At 52.1% G+C, this 12,912-nt stretch overlaps 1 protein-coding gene across 1 annotated transcript in view; it reads left to right on the forward strand.

The window, feature by feature from the left end:
- HYDIN (HYDIN axonemal central pair apparatus protein) overlaps positions 1-12,912 on the forward strand; it is a 148,253-nt gene that overhangs the window by 104,052 nt on the left and 31,289 nt on the right. The window contains exons 30-44 of the mRNA XM_075511037.1: positions 379-515; positions 1,362-1,489; positions 1,607-1,798; positions 2,197-2,346; positions 3,488-3,727; positions 4,005-4,173; positions 4,709-4,900; positions 5,736-5,906; positions 6,541-6,714; positions 7,894-8,102; positions 8,567-8,719; positions 9,021-9,204; positions 9,684-9,825; positions 11,064-11,229; positions 11,992-12,636. Coding sequence (XP_075367152.1) covers positions 379-515; positions 1,362-1,489; positions 1,607-1,798; positions 2,197-2,346; positions 3,488-3,727; positions 4,005-4,173; positions 4,709-4,900; positions 5,736-5,906; positions 6,541-6,714; positions 7,894-8,102; positions 8,567-8,719; positions 9,021-9,204; positions 9,684-9,825; positions 11,064-11,229; positions 11,992-12,636 — 3,052 coding nt within the window. The remainder of the gene's footprint in view (positions 1-378; positions 516-1,361; positions 1,490-1,606; positions 1,799-2,196; positions 2,347-3,487; positions 3,728-4,004; positions 4,174-4,708; positions 4,901-5,735; positions 5,907-6,540; positions 6,715-7,893; positions 8,103-8,566; positions 8,720-9,020; positions 9,205-9,683; positions 9,826-11,063; positions 11,230-11,991; positions 12,637-12,912) is intronic.

Here is a 12,912-nt window from a genome sequence, read left to right on the forward strand (position 1 = left end):
AAGATGCTCTCCAAAACAGATTGTTTATGTGTTTTCCCGAGTGGGATTGCTCTGGAAAAGGACCTTCCCGTGAATCTTGTAGGTGTTGATTACTGCATTACCAGTGCTCCTTTGGGGACGGATCTGGTTGCAGAGCAGTGCAACCAGATTTTAACCAATTTTGTGTTAAGGTCCCATTGGTAGTTAATAAAACCTAGGACCTACACTCCCCGTGACTTACCAAGACTTATTACCAGGTGGTCAGGCCTTGGGTTTCACTGGCTAGAATTGAGTTTTTAGAGCAGCGAATACAGAAGTATCCCCTTTATTTGCATCTTCCATCCACTTGGAAACATAGCCAGGCTGTGGTTTAAGGGCTCTCTTTACTCCTCCTTTCAGAGCTGAGCTTCCCGAGTATGTCCTGGACTTTGGCTATGTCATTCTTGGTAACATCCACACACACATCGTGAAGATCACCAACACTGGGCAGTTCCCTGTGTCCTTCCACGCCGATGGACGGGTCCTGTGTGACACAGGTAACCGGTGCTGGAGAGACTTCACGTAGGCTTGAAGGAGCTGTCTCTGACAGATTAGCTTAAGCCACTGGACATGGATAGGTTTTTTGAGTGCCTGTTTGTATAGTTTTTTCCTCCTTAGTACCCCCTGCTCGGTGCTTTAGAGCCTGAGTTCTCCTGGCCAGCAGTGCCCAGAGGCCTGGCCTGCCTATGACTGTCCTAACACTTCATTGCAGGGGCTAGATGGGCTGATCACCTTGGTCACCTCTCAGCATCTTCTGCTCTTGGCTACCATGAGCATTATCAGAGTTTCTTTGTGCACTCTGTGGGCTTGTGTTGCAAACAGATGGACTCTTTGTGGTTTGGAAGTGCTCTGTTTAGCATTCATAATGTCATAGCGCTTCTGTTCAGCCTTTATTGAGAAAACAGCCTGTGAGGTCCTCTGTTGTATTGAAATAGGCTTCCAAAACAGGCCTTGAGGTAAGGCTGCAGTGCCATCAAATGGTCACTTGCTGAGGAGTGGTCAGGTGTCTCCTCCAAGTTGTTTTCCAGGGAACACCATGGCATGGGGGAATCATAGTTGGAAATTCTCCTTTGGAGATGTCATTCCCTGGGATACCTGGTGAAGGAATTGCTGGAGGTCCTCAACTGACATGTTTCCTTTTTACCATGTGGGTCTTGGATTCTGGCTGTGAAAACCCTTTCTCCTTGTGCCGTGACAAGGGAGAAAGAGTGGCAGGCTTCTCCGGAGATGCAAAGGGGTCCTTCACAGAGCTGCCAGCCAGGGCACCCGTATGGCCTTAACGTGCTTGTGACACATTTCATGTCACTTGAGTGTCTCAGCTGCTTTATTTTTATCTGTTCAAGGTTTCAGCGTGGAGCTGGACCGCGTGAAGCACCTGCCCTACTGCGAGACAGAGATGTTCGAAGTGCGCTTCGACCCACAAAGTGCTAACCTGCCACTGGGAGAGGTGGATGTGCTCCTGCCCATCAAGGTACCACATAGTGCCTCACCTCCCTGTGCCCGCACCACCTTTCGGGGCAGGCGGCAGGTCGGGGACAGCAGCAGATGTCACTTGGGCTCTCAGCTGGATGCTCTTGTCCTTCACTAGGTAGCAGGAGGCCCCACGTTTCATGTCCGCCTCCGTGCCAATGTGACTGTGCCGTCCCTCTGCCTCTCCAGGGACAGACTGGAGTTCTCTGCTGTTCAGTGTGGGCAGTGCCAGGAAGAAACTGTCCAGCTCCACAATCAACTCCAGGTTCCCTGTAAATGGTTCATCACCATGAATGAGCCTATTAAGAAGGTAAAGCACAGACAATGTATAACACGGAACTTCTTGGTTGGGTTTTCTTTGCTTCTCTTGCCTTTTCTGCACCTATGGCTGCCTGAGCATTTGGGCTACAGCTCGTGTGAGGAAGCTTTTGAGGGTACAGAGCAAGGCTGGTTCACCTGAACCTGTTCACTAGCTGATGCTTCACTTCTCTGCCATCTTCACCCATTCCTCCTCCTCTGAGGACAGTGCCTCCCCATCTGCCTGCCTTGCTTTTATATGTCTTCCCTCCAGTTCTAGGCCAGTGGTGGCCACAGTTGGTTTGGATGTGGGTGCTCTCAACACCATGACAGTATCTCAGAGCACTGCAGGAACCAAGGGTCTGTTCTCGCAGACCAAGGAGACCTCACATGATTGGTTTCTGTGCTCAGGTGGACAAACATTTGCCACCGAGAATGCGTCGGAAGCTGCTCCAGGAGTTGAAGGCCAAGCCCTGTGTCTTTGAGGCACTGCCCTCAGCTGGAGTCCTCACTCCAGGACAGCGATGCAATGTCCGAGTCAGGTTTTCGCCCATGGAAGAGGTAAGATTGGTGGGTGTCACCCCCAGGAGGTCTGGCAGGGCAGTATGGTAATGAGAGCCCAGCTCAGGGAGCAGGAGATGAGGTCTACCTCCACAAGGAGCTTTCTGCAAGCCCTGTACCCACTGTTCCTCAGTTTCACCAGCAGCACACTCTTCTGAGAGGTGCTTTGAAATCCCTATGGGGAGCTTGCACAGAGAGCATCAGGGCACTGCGGTGTGGCTCCCTCTCGGTGCATTGGGGGAAATCTGCCTGTTTCCCCTCGTCTTCCCCCTTGCGTGGGTGTATTTGCAGGCTACAACTCCCTTGTGCAGAGCAGCTGGCATGCTTGCAGGGGATAACCCTGGAAGGGCCGATCTAGGCTAATCCTGCTGCTATTACCAGCAGAAAAACAGCTACCAGGCACCTTCCTGGGCATGACAGGACAGTCACCTGTAGTGGTGTGCTGCCAGTGGTCCCTGTGGCTCTGGCCCAGCCTTCCTGCATGTTCCCAGGCAGTTTGGGAGTCAGCATAAACGACAGAGCATTCCCAAAGGCAGTTTGCATGTGGCCCCTGTGACTTGGAAACTGGTGGTGTGTAACAGTATGGACACAAGTGCTTCCATGCCTAGGAACTGTCCCAGAGATGTTTTAATTGCTAGCAGAGATGTAACCATCTTGTCCCTGGCTTTGACCAGGGCCAAGCACTGAGCAGAGAGGAAGATCCTTATTTCTAGCCAGTGAGAGCTCATCTGCCTCTTTCGTATAGCTGATGTTTGCCTGATGCAGCAGTGCCAGGACTGTTTCTGGGCAACATAACCCTGAAGAAGGAGGTGAAGCAGCTCCTGAGTCCTGTGGGAGCTGAGTCCACCCATGAGAACCTTTCTTACAAGCATTGTGCTCCCTCATGACTAGGTGAAAACATCTGATAGTCCATTTTAGACCCATCTGATACCCAAATATCCAGTTACACTTCACACCAGGATTCATCTCAGTTACTCAGAGCCATCATGCAGGTGCTGTAGCCTCTGCTATAAGTTAATAATCTGTTTTCCATTCACCTTAGAGGTACTGATAACATCCATGACCTTGGGGCAAGGGTTGAATTTGAGGCCCTGTCACCTGGGACTTTGTGGAGGAGCTTTCTGCACTTCTCTCTTTTCAGAAGTCTTACAGAAGTGAGCTGAAGATTAACATTTGCCAGAGCACCCAGCACCTCCAGCTGCAGGTCTCGGGGCATGGGCTGGAGCCACAGCTGGAATTCAGCCCCCCAGTGCTTGAACTGGGACCGCTGTTGCCGTACAGCCTTGGGGCAGAGGGGACAGTGGTGGTGAAGAACCCATGCGAGTTCCCCATCGAGTTCTACTCACTGGAGTTCGACCAGCAGTACCTTGCTGAGGAGCAGGTGAGAAGGAAGGTCTGGTCCCCACGTGCATGCTCCCATAGCTTCACAGTGCTCCAGCATTGCCAGGCTTGTGCTGGGGAGATGGAGACAGTCCCCAGGGCAAAGCCGGGTGGCATTTCAGGGTTAGCCAGCTCTGCTGGCAAGCTGTGGAGGGGCTTGGATAGTCCATGTTGTTGGGAGGAAGAAATGAGGAAGAAGATAGGTTGGCTGGGGAGTCTGTTCATGTGATGGAGATGAAACACATCCTGTATATGTCGTCTTTTCCCTATGTGCACAGATCCTGCGGATGCTGAAGGACTACGATTGCCACAACACCTTATTGCTGCCTCCACGGGCCCCGGGTGAGAAGCTTCCCCCAGAGGTGCTGGAGTATTATCAGGACCAGAAAAGGCTGCAGGATGAGCAGGCAAAGTCCAAGACTGGGGAGCCGGCAGGCCAGGACAACGGTGAGGGTTTGGCATTGGTTGTCCTGAGTGTGGACACAGCAGGGAGTCCAGCCCACCTACCCTGAGCTCTCCATGACCTCATTCTCCATGGAAAGCCCATGCTTTTAGCAGCCACCCGTTCCCCAGCTTGGTGGAGGAATTCCAGGGTGAAGGCTTGTAACACGCATCCTCTACCAGCCCTGAGTGCAGCCAAAGCAGCTCATATCTGTCTACCATGGACTGGGGAAATAATCAGGATATCCCCTTGTGTCCCTCAGCCATGAAGAACAGGACTGGATGAGTTCTTCAGCCAGTAGAACCAGGTCTAATATCACTAGCTATTTTATATTTGCTCCTTCCCAGCAACAAAAGCACAAGCTCAAAATTTCCCTGAGGGCAGAGACAGCCTGAACAGGCTTCTCAGTGCCTTGGGAGTTTCCCTCCTTGGGAAATTTTCCGTCTTTTGCATGTGGCCGTGCAAAGTGGTGAATGGCAAAGAGCAGATTCCCTGGCCATGTTCACCCCCTTCTTCCCTCCCCATGTCCTTCCTCCTCAGCAAACTTTGAAGATGTCCAGTCTCTGTCAGATCAAGGAGGAAAGCACTCTGCTGGGATTGTTCAGACCATCTCATCCCATAGCTCAGCCATTCCCTCCTTCGTTTTTGATGAAAGCCAGCCCAACAAGGTGGATTCTAAATCTGAATGTGGAGAAGAGGAGGAGGAAGGTGCTGAGAAAAGACACAGGACGGGTAATAACCCTAGGCTCGTCACCTATTTTATGTCTGTTGTGGCAAAAGGGCCTCAGTGAAGGACTTCAGTGTTACCTCCATCACTTCACTGCAGCCTGGTGCCATCTTCACTTCTGTAGGCCCTGAATCCACTCTTGCGTATGAAGTCTGTAGGATCCTGAGAAGAGTCTGGGGCAGGGGCAAGCGAGAGGCCAGAGAGGTTTTCCCCAGCTTTGCCAAATGAGCACCTTTGCTCCCAGGAGCTGCTGGGATCAGGATAGTGTTGTTCCCTTTCCTAGGCAGGGCAGTGCGCACTCTGTCCTATGCGATATTGCAAGCCAAGATGGCTTTTGGTGATATTCTAAGGGCAAAGGTGAGAGCTCTTTGTAAATGCTGTTATGGTGAATTCAGAGCCCAGCCAGATCCCCTGGTGTAATGTTCCTAAAGCATCCAGCTTTTGGATAATCGCTTGGCCCCCAAATGGAGCCTCTCCCTTGGGACTGTGTAAAATGCCCAGTTCTGTGTGTCTCTGACTTACTCAGCAGGACCCAGGGCCAAACTCCCACGAGGACCATCTTGACAGTTAACGGAAGGAGACTTGGCCCAGTCTTTTTAGGTATTGTGGGATGCTCGTTCTTTCCTTTCTGCCACCCTACTTACTATAATCTGAACAGGAACCTTTACCAGCATCTAGGGCAGACCCTGATCTGCACAAGACTAAAGGAAGGGCATGGGGAGACCCCGGGCATGGCATTGGTTTCAGCAGAGTCTTCTCTCCCAGGATCTGAGGGGATGGGGAGGATGATCAGGATCATAGGTAGGCAGGAGGTTGACTTTTATACCCGGTTCTGCACAGCAGAGCATCGGCAAAGCACCACCAGCAGCAAAGAGGCCACAGGAGAACTGGACGACAGCCCTGTCTATAAGGCCATTGCCCGCCACCTTGGCATCGATATCTCTGCAGAAGGACGCGCAGCCCGAAACCGCAGAGGGATTGTTGTCATCGTCCACGGGGCACCCCTGACAGGTATGTGAGCTGCAGCCCTTGGCTGCAAGGAGGTGGGGAAAGCAGGAGTGACGTATCCTGGTGGACCATGGTGCTTGGTTGATCAGTTGAAGCCAAGTGAGGTAAGCTACAGCTCTGCTGGTACATGAAACAGTCCCAGGCCTTCACCTAGCTGGTGCAAGTGGCGTGGCTCATCTTGTGTCCATACAGCTAGGCTCTCATTCCCCCAAACAGAGTGGCTATGTCCCCATTGCCTCATGAGACCACACTGCCTAGTGTCCGTGTTGCCTTGTGGTCCCTAGCCCATACTGACCCCCAAACCGTGCCCAGATGTTGCCTGAGACAGTGCTGACCAGCACAGGCTAGCGAACGGTCTGAATGGTGGTGGGACAGGGCTTGAAACCCTGGCCCAGGGTTGAGGTCACCACAAGGGACGAAGTCCTCAGCTGAACATGAGGTGGAGATGATCCACGTGGCTCTAGAGGACAATGCTTCTAACCATGCTCAGGCTGCCTCCCTCATGGTTTCCTCTAAAGTGGCACTTTGCTTTCTGACTGTCCCTGAGACTTTGAAATCCCCCTGGGGGCTTTCCAGAGCCTTTCCCTGAAATTGCCTCATGTGCAAGTGTCACCAAGCAGTCTTCCTCTCTCTCAAGGCAAGACATCAGCAGCAGTTGCCCTGTCCAAATACTATGGTGCTGCCTGCTTGTCCATCGACACCGTGGTGACAGAAGCCATCTCAGACAGGAGCAGCTTGGCAGGGCTCCGCGCCCGGGAGCTGTGCATCAGGGCTGCCATTGAGCAGAGCCACAAGGAGACAGAAGATGCTGGTAAGGAGAAACGCTGAACCTAGAGCAGCATTTCAGAAACCCACCATGACCATCCAGTTCTGCTTGCTCCAGAGAAGAAGTTTGACAGCCCTTTGGTCTCTTAGGGAACATGGGTGCGGCATGCAGAAATGCAAAGCCATTTCATAAAGCATCTCTGGTTATTAAAAAAAAAAAATCTCTATTTTAAGGGCTCAGAAAGGGGCACTTTTACTGCCCCTGGGCTTCTTGGCACATTTTCCCTTTCCTAGGAGCGGTGAAGCACACCTCTGTCTTTCTCAGAGGTTTTTGTATTTCCTCAAAGCTGAATCCAGCTTGCTCCTCATGGCTGTCAGGTGGAACTGCAGCCCACTTTAACAAGGAAAAAGCCCTCTGAAGTGGCTCATTAAGCACTAGACGACTGACTTTGAGTGTGGCTTCACAAGCATGAGAGGAAGGGAAGAATAACCTCCCCAGGGAGTTTCAGATGAGAGACACACTGCAGATGAGCTCTTTTCTCCAGAGATTTTCCTATACACGCTGTCAGGTCACACAGCTCATGCATGTTGTGCTTTTCTCCATGCGAGACTGGCGACTTTTAGGAAACTTTATTGGGCAGCTGGTGCCCTGAGCTCTGCAGGGTGAGGCCAGACCCTGGCTCTGGTGGGGGAAGCTTTGCATTGCTCAGCTTTGAACCTGATTGGGTTGGGAGCTGGTAGAGGGAAGAGGGGCCTGGGTCCCAGGTGGAATTATCCCACACAGGATTTAGCTCCAGTGGAGATGGGTGATGCAGCTGGGGAAGGGCTGCATGTTACAGTTTCTATGTGAGAATGCAGGATGGGTGCAAAGCATGGAAATGATGGTCCTGGAGGATGAATCTTTGGCTTGATCCATAGGGATCTACTGTGTAAACAGTGTCACCTGTGTGCACATTTGTTACAAGGGGCACAGGGCTGTGCATTAAAAACTCTCTGGCTTTAAAATCCAGTATCAGATGGTGTGCTTTATCATGCTAATAAGAGAAGCGGGGAAGGAGCTGCTTCTGGAGAGCAGTGCTGCTAGTGGCTGGGGGGCAGTGGCAGGCTGGGGGATGAGTGCTGTTCCCTACCAGGGCACAGGGCTGTGCCCATTGGGTTGGAAGGTGCCTGCTTGCTCCACGCAGTGCCTGTCGCCAGCCCGCTGAGCCATCTGTCCCCTCCACAGGTCAAAATGCAGATGTCTCCCTCAGCCTGCAGTTCAGTGCTGAGGCCAAGCACAGCCCAGACGTGAGCCAGTCCAGCTCTGGGGACAAAGTCAGCCTGCAATCCGTCAGTTCCCGGGGCCGAGCAAGCACTGCAGCGGGCAAGAGGAAGACAGATGGCCACACATCCCAATCCCAGAAACAGCATCTAATGGATCTGACAGGCTCCCAGGTGAAACATGATCTGCACTGGTTAATGCCTGGGACCTTTCTGTTGCCTTTGAGAAGTGAAGGGGCTGCTTACAGTGGAGGCTCTGTGTCACTCAGAGCCTGGTGCGGGGGTATATAGTGCAGAGAGCCAGCTGGACAGGCTGGGCATGGCTCGGGGTGGGAACAAAACCCTGTGCTCTGGCAGAAAAACTGTACTGGGTCTTAAGGGTTTGTTGGCAAAGTGCAGTCCTGGCTAACATGGCTGCAGGTAGTGGGCAAAGCTGCAGGATGCTGCGCCGGGAGCTTGCAAGCTTGAGTCTCTGCTGGCCAAGGGATGTGCCCTCCAGGGTTGTCCTCTGGAGCTGCTGGCCTGCAGTTTTGTTCTAGTCTCCCACTAGTGAGAGATCCCAGCTCCAAGTCCAGCAGTTGGAATTCTTCAGGGGTTTCCAAAGTGTTTTATTTTTCTTGTGGTGCTCAATGTTGCAGGGCTCATCCAGTTCTCATCTCATCTCTCCGCTTCCCTGCGTTCCTGTGCAGCAATGGCTGAGCATCAGTGGCAGCACAGTGGGAGAGCTGGGCTTTATGAGCTGCGTGCTGCCTGAGGACTTGCTGGTGGCCATCCTCTCTGAAAGGCTGCAGGTACGTGTGGTGGGGGCAAATGATACGTTCCTGCTACAGAGAGACAGGCAGCAAGGTACAATTTGGAGAGAAGGAGATCTGTATCTGCTGTTGGAGGAGTCCTGGGCTGCGTGCAGGGATCCCTGGGTGAAGCTGCACATGCCATAAGTTGGCAGAGTGCAGGGAAAGATCAGACCTTGTCTGAGTTGCTGCACTTGGAACAACGATGGCTGGCATCCTTTAACATTTGGGTTTACTGACTAGCTGAGAGTCCAATGTGTGCAACAGCTGACTTCCTCTTCCTTTTCAACTTTATTCGCAGTTGAGTGACTGCTACCAGGGAGTGGTGTTTGATGGCCTGGAGACCCTCTTCGCATGCAACACAGCATCTGCTCTCCTCTGCCTGCTCAAAGCTGTCAGAAATCGGCCTTATATCTATTTTGTGAACCTGTTCCAGGATTATGCTTCTTTGAAAGCCAGGGAGACATCTGCGAAAGAGCAGGAAGGTAAGACTCTTCATCTCCATACCTCTCAAATCTTCTCTCCCAAGCCCTCAACCTTATCTGTGTGTATCTGGGTTACCAGCAGAGCTTGTAAGAAGTGATTTTATTAATCCTTCCACCTTCTGCCTCAGTGTAGCCAGCACTCAGCTTGTGGTTGCTTAAAATACAGCAGAGCTGAGGCTGTAAGACTTACCTTTGTCTCCAACATTAAAGCTTGGGCACAAGTGCAAGCTGTTGTGGCTCAATAACTAACCACCGGCCAGCTGTCCACAAGGCTGGTGCACATGAGCCAGGCAAAGCACGGGAACTCGCTGACCGCTGAGTTCAGGGTCTGAATTTTGGAGCAGGGATATGAGCTCCCCAGTATCTCCTGGCAGGATGACAAGCTGAGTCGGGGCAGAGTTGTGAAGCCTCGCAACTCACCCAGAACAGCAAGCTCTGTTTGCAGTCACTAATGGCTTCTCCTCTGGTCTGTGCTGAAGGATGGGAGCAGGAAGAAGCTGCCAGAAGGGAGAAAGCACGCCTCTGGGAGATGGATGAGGAAGAGTATGATGCCCTCACTGAGGAGCAGAAAGCTCAGTTTAATAACGATATACGACAAGTCCAGCGTGAGAGGAAGAAGAGGTCTGTAAGCCTTCCATGGGTAATTCCCCAGGACAGTGTCTCTGAAGGGTTTGCCTGCTCTGGAGACCTTGGTTGAGCTCAGAGGGGTTACAGAGCACAGGCCAAAAATGTCTATTACAAGCAGCACAAGGATGGCCAGTTCCACCTCGCTGGTTCCCAACAGAGGAAGAACCTTCCTCTGGTGAGGTGCAGGGAGCTGGGCTCTGTGCTTGCCTTGCCACTGCACTTATGTGTGGCACATAAGTGGCAGTGGCACATCAGTGTCTGTAACTTAATTATTTTGATTCTCATTTGCTTCATCTCCCTTCTTCACCAAACCAGAGGGGTTGCGGTGTGGGTTGGTGTGAGGTGCAGCTATGCTGGCTTGGTTTAGATACCAGTCTTGCTGTACGTGAAGTTCTTGCAATGCTGATCTCCCAGGGTTGTCCTTACTGAGTGATGCCAGCCATAAAAGCTGGTGTCTTTTAGGCTCACCTTCAGCTGCAGCAGCAGGTGACCCTGGGAGAAGCTCTGATCCAGCAAAGCAGCTGTGTTCAGAAGGATGCATAGGATAATTGTAAGTCTGTATTAATCCCTGCCTGAAACTGGGGGGGATGGACCTGCTTAAAGTGAGCGTGTGTTTCAGCACTTCTTTCGGCCCCAGCTGAAGTTTGTTTCCCTGGGAGGAGATCACTAGGGCTGCTTCAAATCATGATTTCCAAGACAAATTTCCCATGGTTCACAACTGGGTTCCAGCAGGAAACCTGGTTGTTCAGAGCCTGTTTTGCAGGAGGGGATTTACTGCAGCCTTTGCTTTCTGATTGATATTCTCACTAAGGAGCAGGCTATGCCCAGGGAGAAGAAGGGCTGGATAAGCCAAGTAAGTACTGGTGCAGGGATTTGTGAGCTGAGTTACACTGGGAAATCAAGAGAGGGCTTCAGGCATCAGTGCGGAGAGATGGTGGATCAGTCTTTGGCAGTGTGCTGGAGGTGTCCAGGTGGACCTTATTGGAGAAGTAGCACAATTTAGACCTTATGACAGCAAAGCCTAGGTATGCCTGGCCCTGGAGGTCCCCTCCCACCTTTCCTCAGTTTGGATGTTCTTAGACTCCTCAGGTTGAGGGAAGTCCATGGAGATAGTCTAACGGTTCTGCCTGGCCTCAGCATCAATGACTGAAGTGCAGGACCAGCTGGGATTGCAGTGAGCCCAGATTTCTGGTGGTGACTCTCAGGGATGTTTTCTGTTTGGCTTGCTGAAGGGAAATGGAGCAGCTGGCTCAAGAGCTTGAGGAAAAGCACCGGCGGGAGCTAGAACGCTTGAAGGAGGAAGAAGAGCTGAAGAAGAAGTCTAAGCGGGGGAAGAGAGAGCTTGGAAAAGACAAAGATTATGCTTCGGGGAAAAAAAGCCAGCCTGGAGTCAGGCAGGTGGGTGGTTGTGTTTACAGAGATGAGTAAAAGCCCTAGGGACCTTCCTGCTGAGTTGTGCCATTCCCCAGGAAGCCAGCAGCCACACACCGTGCTGGGGATGAGTACTTGGCCATGAGTAACACATGGGGCTGTGCTGGGAAACAACAGCTGGTGTTGGATCATGCTGCTGCTTCACCAGGGGTGTTTTCCCATGGGTTTGTAGGAGTGCTGCTCTTCTAGGATCATACTGCCTTTGAGTCATGGCTTCATGTAACTCCATACATTCACTGTGAAGCCCTAGATAGTTTTAATCCAGCATTTCTCCCCACTCTGCACGTGACTTACACCTCTGAGACATGATCTGTCTGGGCTGTGGTGTCTTTTCCTACGTGTCTGGCAGGGGATACCACCAGGTCTTGGGTATTCATTAGCATCCAGACTTCCCAAAGAGTCAGCCAGCCACAAGGATGCTCAGCACACCAGAAACAAGTCCAGAGGACTGCACAGGAGTAAGGAGGTGTCTTAAGTTCCCTGTTTGGTTTGGGAAGCTGTTCTGTTTCTCAGCTGGTTTGCATGATTCCTTGTCAGTGTGGTGCCGGGGAGTTTGGTTTCAGTTGAGCTAAACAGGGTACCAGCTGCATTCTGAATTGGGATTTGTACAGCACCTAGTGCAGGTCTCAGATGAGGCTTGTGGTGCTATTGCAAAGATCATCACTGTCCTACAGCATCTGAGTCAGTGCTTTGAAATGCTCACTGCTTTTTCCTGCTCCTCCTGCCCAGAACATGAACACATCCACCAGCAACACCAACGCATCCACCAGCAACCGGTCGGATGTCACCGAGGGGGTAGACAAGAAAGGATCTGTAAAGGAGCACCCAGACTCTGTTGCAGGTGACAAGGAAGATAAGAAAAAGCAGAGCAAGGTTCCCCTGACGGATGCCAGCCCGGCAGTGGTTGTGCAACCTGCAGACCCAGAAAAGGGGGAAACGAAAAACGAGACCCAGAGTGACAGCGAGAAGAACTTGGCCTTGAGGTTTAAGATCTATGAGTCATCGCAGAAGGATGTCATGCATATTTTGTCATCCTGGGACAGGGTTCAGGGTATCCTGCTGTCCCCTCTGAACCAAGAGGAGGTGCGGCACCAAGCAGAAGACCAGTGCCAGCATTTATTGAGCCGCAGGAGCCGGAAGGACAGAGAGAAGGAGCGTCAGGAGAGGCTGGAGAAGGAGCGCCTGGAGAAGGAGTGGCTGGAAAAACTGAAGGCTCTTGAAGACTCCAAGTTATCTCAGCTGGAAGGGGAAGATGCAGAAGGGTCAGTCAGAGGCCAGGATGTCGGGGTGCCCTGCTTGGACATCCAGGTACTGAGCTCAGAAGATGTGACTAGGAAGATCCTGGAAAGCAGCAAGCTGCCAGCAGTGGAGCAGGTAAAGCCCTGTGAGGCTCAGATGCTGAGCCTGCCATGGTCTGGGCCAGGGTGCATTGTGTCCCGCCAGGTGACAACGGCACAGAGCCTTGTCCAGGCCACTGATGATGTTCCACAATGGCTCTGCAGCAGCCACATGGCTGGGGAAGTTCTCAGCATCCCTCAGATGGGTGGAAAGAGGGAGTGCTCTCTGTTCAAGCATCCTGTCTGCTCAGAGAGTTTCCCAATCTGGAAATCATTAAAGATGGTCCCAGGGCAGGGCAGCTCATGGTCATTG

The sequence above is a fragment of the Mycteria americana genome, chromosome 8 (genome assembly GCF_035582795.1).
Source record: "Mycteria americana isolate JAX WOST 10 ecotype Jacksonville Zoo and Gardens chromosome 8, USCA_MyAme_1.0, whole genome shotgun sequence".
NCBI classification, from domain to species: Eukaryota; Metazoa; Chordata; class Aves; order Ciconiiformes; family Ciconiidae; genus Mycteria; species Mycteria americana.